This window comes from Protopterus annectens, chromosome 3.part0, assembly GCF_019279795.1.
Source record: "Protopterus annectens isolate FY-2018-M chromosome 3.part0, PAN1.0, whole genome shotgun sequence".
Classification (NCBI taxonomy): Eukaryota; Metazoa; Chordata; order Ceratodontiformes; family Protopteridae; genus Protopterus; species Protopterus annectens.
This window is the reverse complement of record NC_056731.1, coordinates 1,584,385,236-1,584,397,294: the sequence shown is the minus strand read 5'-3', so window position 1 is coordinate 1,584,397,294 and position 12,059 is coordinate 1,584,385,236. Positions and strand designations below refer to the sequence as shown.

The window sequence follows — 12,059 nt, the reverse complement described above, 5'->3', positions numbered from 1 at the left end:
CTGGTTGACTTTATTACTACCAGGGCTTAGAAGGAGCCGGACACCGTGGAGCCAATCCCTGGAAGACCGGACAAGATTCTTAGCCCTCCCCCTGACAAACAGGCATGGAATAAAGGGTCCCCAGTAGATGCCATGGTGGTGGTGGCTGCCACCAAGAAGGAACAAGCGCTAGAAAGTTCCTCGGTCCATCCTCCTGATAAGGAGTCTCGGACGATGGACCGTACTGGAAAGCGGAGGTTTGCTTCAGCCTTTTCTATAAGGGCGTTTAATTGTCTGGCGCACGTCATTAGACTCCAGCAGGATCTGATAAAATAATATGCTGGAGCTCCCCCAGAGACCATGGCGGCAGAGGATAAACGGACTTTCTCGGCTCGCATGGCCACTCTAAAGAAATTTCTAACACTTCCATGCGGCTTCTCTCCCATGCCACGGAGGGAGCGGCTAGAGCCAGCGGGGCAGGGGTCTCCTTGCGGTGCCATGCCTGGCTTCGCCTTTGCGGAACCCTTCAAGCGTCCTTTGCAAACTCTCCCTTTGACGGTTCTACGCTATTTGGCAAAACTGTCTGCGACACGCTGCTCCAGAGCGAGGAAGACGCTGTCTGCTGTCAGGATCCGCTTCTTAAATCCTCAAAGGTCTTTCTCAAGGAACCAGAGAGGACAAAAGAAGATGTGGTTCCTGAGTCCTAGCAGTCCCATCCCGCTCCAGACCCTTCATCCTTCAGAGGCAGAGGAGGACAAGGTGGACGCTGGTCCAGAGGCAGAGGGGGGGCCGAAGAATTTCTTATGGGTTCATAGGTTCATAGGTTCATACTAGGCTATCTGCCCGAGGGCATTTACAAGCCTAGCCCATCGTTTTGTGGCTTACGCCACCCCTTTAGTATGGGGAACTATACCCATTATTTTGCTGTGCCTCTGTCGAGCAGTGACACTGAGGTAATCCCTGGGGTATATCTGCGATCTCCCATCCATTGGTCAAGATTTCTCTTGAACAAGGCCAGCAGTGCTCTGCCTCACATGTACCGATTTTGTTCCACAGCATAGGAGTCTTTGGGTGATGAATCTATCCTCCAGCACGTCCTATTAATAGCCATGTCGAGGTTTAAGTCTCCGCCCTTGTGGCTCTGACGGATCTAGATTTTTGAGGTGAAGCATATTCATCAAATCTGGGTTTGACATGGCCTTGTATGTTAGGCAAAGGTCACCTCTGAGCAAGCGGTGGCGACTAAATAGAGCTGGAGTTCTTTCAGTCGGGCAGCATAGGACAGATTTTTGAGACCCTTTATCCTTTTGGTGAGGAACTTTTGTGGCCTCCAGCTGCTGCAAGTGTCGGGTCAGATACATTCGAATGGGGCATTGTACTCAATCATTGGTCTGATGAGTGATGAGTAAAGGGAGACTATGACCTCCTTGATCTAGATGAGAATCCCTTCATGATAAGGTGGGCAATGTAGAAGGTCTTCCTAACTACTTTAGCTACATGGATGTCGAATGACAGACTACTATCAACCTGGGTCCCCAGGTCCCTGATAACTTCTTCTGTGCTCAGTGGATTGCCACCTATTTGGTAGCTAGGGGTAACCTTGTTTTTCCCGAAGGGTATGACTATGCACTTTTTGGCATTTAACTTTAGGCCGTGGCTCTGGCACCAGTTATCCGTTTCTGTGAGACCCTTCTGAAGGATATCTGTGTCAGATGTGTTTTCTACTATGTCCGCCAGTTTGCAGTCATCTGCAAACTTTGTCAGCCATAACCCTCCTGTGTTTGCTTGTACTTTGGAAAAGTAGATGCCAAACAAGAGTGGGCCCAGGACTGAGCCCTGTGGGACACCACTTGTGACAGGCTTTGAGTCTGACATGGCGCCAGCAACTCTGACCCTGTGGGTTCTGTCACTCAGCCAGTTTGCAACCCATCTTGTGATGTATGGGTTAACATTTAAGCTGATGAGTTTTTCAATGATACCCGAGTGGGGTATTGTATCAAGGCCTTCGCCAGATCGAGGTAGGCTGCATGGACTGCCTTTCCCTCATCAATGGCTTTGGTGACTGTTTGAAAAAGTCAACCAAGTTTAAAAGGCATGATCTGCCTTTGACAAAGCCAAACTGGGTTGGATCCAAAGTCTGCAAATTCCTATCTTTATTTATGAGGTCCATTATGATCCTCTCCATGGCTTTGCAGATAAGGCTTGTCAAGCTAATGGGCGGTAATTTCCAGGGTCGGTGGAGGCACCGCCTTTGTGAAGTGGGACCACAGTTGCAGTGCGCCACTCCTGACGTATCCAGAGGTAAGACTTTGATTAAACAGCTGTCCTAGCTGTGGGTTTAATTCCTCATTGAGTTCGTGGAGCACACAGCCGGGGACACCATCAGGTCCCATGGATGCTGTGTTTTTTGCTTTGGAGAGAGCAGTTCTCACTTGGGCGCTGGAGATGTTTGGGGGCTGCAATCGCTTGGTATAGATATCTCTCCTTTTGGGGAAGAAGTTTGCACTGAACCTGTCAGCCAGTATGTTGGCAATGTCTGTAGGATCAGTAATCTTCACATCATTTTGAACTAGTTCTGAGCATATCTGGGAGTTTCCTCCTAGGTTTCTAACATAGCTAAAGAAGGCCTTATGATTATCTTTTGAGTCTTTAGCTATTTTTCTCTCGAAATTTGCTTTGGATGATTTTATGAGAGCTCTTAGTTTTTTACTTATAGTGATCAAGGGTGTCTTACCTTTTAAGGATTTTGCTCTATCTTGTAGTAGCTTCCTCCTTTTGTTGTAGAGTTTATGGCTGGGGTCCACCAGACTGGATGCTTGCCTTTGGTACAAAGAGTCTTTGTTTTGCTTGGGATTGCCTTATCCATGCAGTCCTGCAGGTGCTGGTAGAAGGCATTTGTAAGTGATTCAGCGGCTTGAGTACTGTTTTCCGCCTCGGGGCCTTAAAGGAGACCACACTAGTCTTTAGAAGTGTGAAGTCGGCTTTCGAGAAGTTCTTTACTGTGGTCTTTTTTATTTCAGGTGGGGGTGGGATGAGGACCTCCAGCGAGATTAGTTTGTGATCTGATCTCACCAGTGAGGGGTATACTTCCGGTGTTGAACATTGTGCTCCCATGTTCATGATGATGAGATCAAGTATGTTATCTCCTCTTGTGGGGATGGTGACTAGTTGTTCCATGGCATTTGAGTTTATGAATTCCAGGAACTTTTGGGCTAGGGTGTTTGGGCTTGAGTAGTGTTCCCAGTCTATATTAGGGTAATTGAAGTCACCTAGTATGATGGTGTTTGGTGATACATTTATCCCCTCTAGTGTTTTCAGGAAGGCCATGTGAGGTTCCTGAGTTTGTGAGGGTGGCCTGTAACATGCTACAATTTGCAGAGCAGTCTTGCCTATGGTTAATTGCACCTGGATGGTCTCCGATGCATCGTGCGTTGCCACCAGTCTTGAGGTGTGGGTGTCCTTGATGAATATGGATACCCCCCTCCTTTCTTGGTATTGTCCGGATTTTGGGGCCTTCTCGGACCGACCCGCGCAGCAGCTCTGAGGGCTTGCCCGGCTGTCCCTCTCTGGAGGCAGTCGGGGGCGGTTTTCGGCGCACCTACAAAGATGGGAGTCCATTACGCCATACCGTTGGGTGCTCCGAATAATATCCAGAAGGTTACACTATACCCTTTTTGAATCTTCCCCCACGAACAAAGCGCCTTCCCGATGTCCCACCCAATCAGAGGGAGGCTGCGGCTTCAGAAATAAAGAAGTTGCTAGAAAAAAGGGCCATCCAGCATGTCCCCCCAAAGTAATCCGGGTTAGGCGATTACTCCAGGTTCTTTTTGGTGCCAAAAAAGATGGGGGACTTGAGGCCGATTCTTGACCTGTCAACTCTAAACCTGTTCATTGCCAAAGAGAAATCCCGGATGGTCACTCTGCAATCTATTCTCCCCCTTCTACAGGAGAACGACTGGAGGTACTCCATAGACCTCAAGGATGCGTACTACCACATTCTCATGGATTGACACTCCAGAAGGTTTCTCCGCTTTTGGCTAGGAGCCAGTCATTTTCAGTTCAGGCTTCTCCCGTTTGGCCTCACCACAGCCCCCAGGGTGTTCACCAAGGTCATGGCAGTTGTAGCAGCCCACCTGAGACTTCAGGGGATTCAGGTCTTTCCGTACCTAGACAACTGGCTCCTCACCGCCCCCACCAGGCATCTGCTCTGCTCCGCCAGGGATTATTCCTTATCCTTGGCCCAGCATCTAGGCATTACCATAAATTTTCCGAAGTCGTCTCTTCATCCTGTGTAAGTTCTGGATTTCATAGGGGCCAGGATAAATACGCTCCGGTCCAAATCCTTTCTGACAGCGGACAGGTTGCGCAACTTGTCACTCCATGTAATAGCGCAGTCCCCAGCCTCGCCTGCAGAATTGGTCCTGAAAGCCGTAGGATCCATGGCGGCAGCCATCAAACTTTCACCTCTGGCACTATTACACATGAGTCCTTCAATGGACTCTTCAGGTTCAATGGTCTCTCCTCCTTCACCCATTGGTTTCTCCAGTTCCCCTAAGCAGGGTTTGCAGGAACTCCCTTCTTTGGTGGCTCCATTCCTGAGAGCTGCGGGAAGGGAGACCATTTGTGATGCCGCAACCCCAAGCCACGCTGACCACGGACTCTTCTCGCCTCTGGTGGGGTTGGCATGTCATGGGCAGAACTGTCCAAGGCACGTGGACCCCATTGGAGACCGTTCTGCATATCAGTGTCCTGGAGATGAGGGCGGTGCTTCTAGCATTGCAAGCCCTTCAAGACCTTCTCCCTCTGGGAACTATTGCAATTCAGACAGACAACATGGCAGTAGTCTGGTACATCAACAAACAGGGAGGAACCAGATCTTACCCTCTTTGTCGAGAGGCTATGAGAGGCTGGGAATGGGCAATTTCCACTCACCGGTTTCTGACAGCAACGCACATTCCGGGTCTGTCCAACATTCTAGCGGACAAGCTGAGTCGCTCGATCCTCACACCTTACGAGTGGTCTCTAAACCCGTCAGTAGCGAATCAGATCTTCCTCAGATGGGGTCAACCTTGCTACGATCTTTTCGCTTCGCCTTCAAACGCAAATTGCAGCAAGTTTTTTGTTCTGATTCCCCCAACAGGCAAGAGCCCCAGAGACGCTCTGGTTCATGCTTGGCCCCCCGGTCTTCTTTATGCTTTTCCTCCTCTTCCGCTAATGACAAAATTCCTACAGAAAGCTCATCGGTTGGGGAGCAAATTATTCCTCATAGCCCCATTCTGGCCTTGCCAGATCTGGTTCCCTTACCTGCGTTCTCACAGCGTAGCTCCTCCTTGGTTCTTAGATCCCATTCCGGATCTGATCTCTCATCCTGCGGGATTACAACCTCCGAACCTGGACGACCTCAAGCTCACGGCTTGGTTGATGCAGTTCCACTGATAGCTAGGACTCCAGTTTCTCGCCTCCCGTAAAATCTATTCTGGTGGCGGCACATAAACCTTCTACCAGGAAGATCTACAGAAGTAAATGGAAGCATTTTTCCATCTGGGACAAACATAGGGATTTAGACCCCTTTACTGCTCCCATTCCAATGGTTCTTGAATTCCTGTCCCATATTTTCTACCAAGGAGCCAGTGCATCTACAGTCAAAGTCCAAATGGCAGCCATTTCCACATAGGGGATAACCTTGGTCCCTTAGCGTCTACTAAGATATGCAAAGCCTTTTGGAAGGGCACCTTTCTGTTGAGACCTCCGATCAAGAATGCGGTTCCCCCGTGGGACTTAACCTTGGTTCTTCAGGCACTGACGGGCCCACCCTTTGAACCTGCAGCTTCGGTAGAGTTAAAATTTCTATCTTGGAAAACGGCCTTCCTGATTGCAGTTACTTCAGCCAGAAGGGTATCTGAACTTCAAGCCCTTTGTATGAAACCCCCGTATCTGGTCTTCCATAAGGACAGAGCGTCTCTCAGGACTAACCCTTCATTCTTGCCTAAGGTGGCCTCCGAATCCAGTATCAACCAAATCATTAACTTGCCTGTTTTCTTCCCCAACTTTCAGAATAAAGGGGAATACAGGTTGCACTTATTGAATGTGCACAGACAATTGCATTTTTACTTGCACAGGAACAGAGGCTACTCAGAAATCTGATCAATTCTTCGTGTCTTTCGCTAAGCCATCTTTGGGGAAGCCTGTTACGAAAGTTACCTTAGCGAGATGGATATCGCACTGCATCATTCACGCTTATTTAGCTTCCAGTCGGCCCGAACCCTTAGGGGTTCATGCTCACTCTACCCATTCTATGGCTACCTCTGCAGCATTCTGGTCAAAGGTTCCTGTAGATGACATCTGCTCAGTGGCTACTTGGTCCTCTTCTCATACTTTCATTTCTCATTATAAGCTGAGTCTGATATCCAGAGGTAGGGCAGCATTTGGCTCCGCAGTGCTCCGGAATATCCTTCCTTGAGGACCGCCCAAGGTTTTTGGTAGCTGGGGACTCTGTCCCACAGGTTGCTGATCAAATGAAGTTAACTACTTCAGATTAAGAAGTTATGTACTCACCATAACATTCTATCTGAGTAGGCAACTTCATTTGTCAGCAACCGACCCCCCCCCCTCCCCCCTAGCCTCTTTTATGGGTTTAGCCATGACAAAAGTTTTCCTTGTCATGCATCAGGTTAGTGTTCTTCTGTCGAGTGTCTTAGATGGTTGTTTTTTGTTGGGTGCATATTTGGCAAACTCGATCTGAGGACTGGAGGGAGGTAGCAGGGTATTATGGGTAAAGGGGAGGAGCTGAGAGCTCGGATCTTTTAGCTTGGAAAGCTGCCGGCTCTGATCCGAGGTCAGATGCGATACCCACAGGTTGCTGACAAATTAAGTTACCTACTCAGATGGAACTTTATGGTGAGTACATAACTTCTTATTTTTTCATCAAATTGGCAAATGGTTACCCAAGACAAATGGGTCCTGAACATAGTGTCCCAAGGCTACAGGTTCCATTTTCACACTCTACCAAGGTCAAAAGGTGTGCCAGACCTGCCACACAATCAATGGGCAGAGGCACAAAAACAAAGTACAGCCCTCATGGACATGAGGGCCATTCAGCAAGTACCACAACAAGAGCAGGGGCAAGGATTTTACTCCAGACTTTTCCTAGTACCCAGAAAGGACAAAACCTGGAGACCAATACTGGACCTGTCTATTCTAAATACATTTCTGGAAGTTCCAAAATTCAAGATGTTGACTCTACAGCAGCTACTGCCCATGCTGGGCAAGAAGGCTTGGCTCGTAACTTTGGACCTAAAAGAGGCATACCTGCATGTCCCAATCAGACAATCTTGCAGAAGATGCTTCAGATTCATAGCTGGCTCAATGCATTGCAATTCTCTGCACTGCCCTTTGGCTTATCTACTGCGCCCAGGGTCTTCACAAAATGCCTGGCACCAGTAATTGCGTTTTGCAGACAAAAAGGAATTCAAATATATCCCTACTTGGATGACTGCCTAATTCAAGCAGAGAACAAAGACATTCTTCTAAAGCATCTGGCATTTGTAAAAAGATTACTAATTGGCCTAGGGTACACAGTAAACGAAAAGAAATCAAAACTAGTGCCCTCTCAAGAGATAATATTCCTGGGTGCAAGCTTAAATACAACTGCCTAGATGGCTCATCTCACGCCAGACAAACAAAAGCAACTAACTACTTACTTCAAGAAATTGGCAACAAAAACCCACTTATCTGCAAGGAAAATCCTGCAGGCCTTGGGTTTCATGGCATCCTGCATTCTACTAATTCCATATGCCAGACTGCATATGAGGAAACTACAATGGTACCTAAAAAGTGTTTGGACTCAGCATTGCCACTGCCTGGAGACCAGTAATTGCACTCATTCCCTGCCTGCAACAGGAGCTTCGATGGTGGGCAGAAGCCTGTCACCACAAGGATCTGCCATTCAGTTTACCCACAGCCAGACAGACACTGACAACGGATGCATCAGATTATGCCTGGGGAGGCCCATATGGCAGGAAAATGTATTCAGGGCACATGGCCTGCAAACCAGATGCATCTTCACATCAATCAAAAAGAGATGCTAGCTGTTCAAAATGCCCTGACAGCTTTCAAGGACCTGCTTTATCCAGGACAGTTACTGATAAAGACAGACAACACTACGGTCATGTGGTACGTAAACAAGCAGGGAGGTACACCCCTCTGCAGACAAGCAATGACCTTATGGGACACAGCACTGGCTTTTCAAGTTCACCTGCAAGCACAATTCCTGCCAGGAAAAACAAATACTCTGGCAGACGAACTTAGCAGAAACCTCATGGATCCCCACGAATGGAAACTGGATCCACAAGTCTTCAGCATGATAATAAGGAAATGGGGATGCCCAGACATAGATCTATTTGCCTCCCCTCACAACTGCCAATTGCAGACATTTTGCACAAGGATTTATCACAAGCAAGCATGGAAAATGACTTCCCTATCCTTCAGTTGGAAAAGTCTAACAGTATATGCTTTTCCCCCACTGCCTCTCCTTCCCAGGGTACTCCTAAAGGTCAGACAAGAGAAGACAAAAATGATACTGATTGCACCATACTGGCCACGCCAGCACTGGTACCCAATCCTAAAGAGCTCGTCTCAAGGTCCAGCATGGATATTGCCTCGGACTTCACACTTGCTGACCCAACAGAACAATCAGATCCTGCACAGCCAACTCGGGGCCTTAAATCTGGCAGCATGGCGGATAATGTAACCATTCAGAACACTCCTCTTTCAAAATCTGTTATGGGTGTTATCTTGAAGGCCAGGAGGCCCAGTATCAGAAAATCCTATGCAGAAAAATGAAAGAGATTCTGTGCTTGGAACCAGGAACAAGGCATTGACACTGGTGTACCAAATATCCATCAGATTTTACAATACCTAACTGAGATGCTGAACAAAGGCCTTTCTTTCTCATCAATTAAGATTAATGCCTCTACCATTTCATTCCGTTAAAATATGGAACCCACCTATCTTTTCTCATCCTTTAATAAGGCAGTACCTCAGAGGGGCCAAAAACATTAGGCCTCCAAGGAAAGCACCAATTCCGGCCTGCGACCTCAATTATGTTTTGGAAAAACTCACACTGCCTCCTTTCGAGCCAGCATCAACAGCAGATATAAAATTCTTATCCTGGAAAACAGCTCTGCTCCTAGCAATAAACCTCTACAAGGCGAGTCTCGGAATTACAAGCACTCATGGCTGTGGAACCTTTCATCATTTTTCATCCAGACAGGGTTTCTCTGAGGACGAACCTTACATTTATGCCCAAGGTGGTGTCCAGTGTGGCCGTCAACCAAACCATTCACTTGCCTACCTTTTATCCAAATCCACAGAACAAGGGTGAGAAAATTCTGCATTCTTTGGGCAACACAGGCAGTTACGCTTCTACTTGGACAGAACTAAAGCTTTCAGAAAGACTGAGCAACTTTGTGTCATATGCTGCAGGATCACAAGGAAAGGCTATCTCAAAACAGACTTTCTAAATGGATAGGCCATTGCATCTGTTTCTGCTATTTTCAACATGGCAAAATCAGTGCCTAAGGGCATTAGGCCTCATTCCACCAGAGCAGCAGTCACTTCAGCAGCCTTCCTCAGAGGAGTGCCAACCAAAGATATCTTAGAGGCTGCAACTTGGAGTTCAGTGCATGCCTTCACAAAGCACTACCACTTACCTCTTTACTCTAAGTCCAGAGCAGGTTTTGCCACTGCAGTTCTGCAGGGCCTCATAGACTCTCCAAATCCTATTTAGCCCAGCCACCCCACCTCAACTTTGGGATTCAATCCAAGAGTAGTGACTGCAACAGTGAAACACGATGAACATAGTACAGTTGTGTACCTACCATAAATGTAGATGTTGGAGAGTATTCACTGTTGCATTCCAGGTTACCCACCCACCATCCCCCTTTTTCTTTGCTGGGATTTATCTGCACTTTATCCTGTACAACCTATTTGGTGAACTTGCTTGTAGATGAAGGAAATGTTATTTTTGTACATGCATTTTTATTGGCATATTTTTTTTCAGCCTACCTATTTGGGGGCACCTGACATCTGGGGCAAGAAAAACTGAAGAAAATGACGTCGGCTGCATCTTTTATACCCCTGGCACACTGACGTCAGGGAAGAGGTGACAGCAACCGACTCCGGACCTAGACTTTGGAATTCTGGCCGACTGCGGGTAGACTTGCCAGCAGGATAACCCAAGAGTAATGACTGCAACAGTGAATACGCTCTAACATCTACATTTATGGTAGGTACACAACTGTACTTTGTTTATTATGCCATTATATAAAGCACATAGAATCAGAAATGGCATTATTACATTGAGCAAAAATCTGATTGATTAGTTATATCTAATCGTCTTGGTAAGGTCCACATGAAACTAACTCTGTTGGAGTATTCCATGTTTTGCAGTGTTTGCCATCTTTGGCTAGCAGTAAAATGACTGTTTTTCAATACACATTAGCACTTGTGTACCAGCACAACTAATGAATATTTATTTTTTTACATGCAGACTCGGGATCTTGTGAAACGTCTTCCAAGACTCCTAACTGGAAGTCTTGAACCTGTCAAGGAAAATCTTAAAGTAAGTTATTTTGCAGACCTGGGTTTTGTTTTTAATCTTTCAGAATAAATTATCATTCTGTTGAAATAAGGGAGGTGCAAATCTTCAGTTTCTTTACTTGATACCACAGAAGAAATGTATAGTCTCCCTGTTGGAGTGTCGGCACTCAATGCCGAGTGCTGGGGAAAAAAGAAAAGAGAAAACACAGGAGAAGGGGGGAAAAAAGAGAAAACACAGGAGAAGAGCAAATCTCAAAGATCGCACTTCTAAACTTCTTTTTGCAGGGTGGGGCGGGGACAAGCTCCCCACACCCCATCCTCGATACTTGTATGTCAACTCCAAGATCACCATACCTTGGAGAAAAGGGAATATTCCAAGAAATGTAATCTGACTTTGTGTATGTAAGTCCAGTCTTTTGGCCATTCAGTCTCCGTATTTCGGGATTCACTGTAGTGGGTCCTGACATTTCAGATGGTTACCGATATATAACCACCCCCCCTGAAAAGAAATTTAGAAATTAGTCTCAATATACAGGATAGTGACTTCAGTCTGTGTTGTTGAAGGACTGCTGTAATGATTTTGTAAAAATAAATAAATGCTCTTCTACAAGCATAAACTAATTTTTACTGCAAAAACTGCTAAAAGGATATGTGATGCCAGTTTGTTACATTATTTACAGTCTGTGCTAAAAGGAAGTGCCCAAGCAGTATGTTTCTATGGGAGTGTATATGCTGTTGATTGTCAAAGTGGCTCTTACTATGTGACCCTGCAGCAGCTACATGTCTCACTGACTTTAGATTTTTCAGCCTGTAGCACTACCATAAGATATTAGTGTATTTGTCTCATCTTAGTATAACTTACATGGACCTCATATGCTCTCTATTTTTTCTGTCTCCGGAAAAAGCTAATCAAGATTTCAACTTTTCTTTTTTTTTCTTTTTTTGTTCATTTTGAAAAAATAATGTTTGAATCCATTCTTGCTTCTTTTCTGCAACATAGTAAACAGCATAAGATTATAACAGGTGACTTCAATTTGTATTGTAAGGGGAATCTGAAAAAATCAGTTGTATAGACTTGCAGTAACTTTGAACCTCTCACAGATTATCAGTGACTGCAGAAGGTGATACCTCAAGACTGAGGACACTATTTTCATGGGCATTTTTATTAGTAATATACTGTCCATCTGTAAGAGTGACCATAACCCAATGCACTCTGGTACTTGGTTTTATACCTACAAGCTGTCTTCCAAAAAAACACTACACAACTTCATTCTCCAACACTAAGAGAGAAACCTTATCACCCCCATACTCTCAGTAATGACCTCTTACCCAGTAGGTGAACCATACTCCCATCAACACCTCTTCATTAATTGCTTGATCTACTTTTCTGTTTTAAATTAATTAAAAAAAACAAATGAGAAAACACTTGGAAACTATCACCAACTACAACCTGTTCTTTTATACCATTCACCTAGAAATTC

General features: G+C 45.9%; 1 protein-coding gene across 2 annotated transcripts in view; it reads left to right on the top strand.

Moving 5' to 3' along the window:
• The window catches only part of MTERF3 (mitochondrial transcription termination factor 3), a 459,706-nt gene that overhangs the window by 256,899 nt on the left and 190,748 nt on the right, over positions 1-12,059 (top strand). For both annotated transcript variants that reach the window (XM_044065624.1, XM_044065623.1), the window contains one exon: positions 10,529-10,600. In XM_044065624.1, the coding sequence (XP_043921559.1) occupies positions 10,529-10,600 (72 nt within the window). The remainder of the gene's footprint in view (positions 1-10,528; positions 10,601-12,059) is intronic.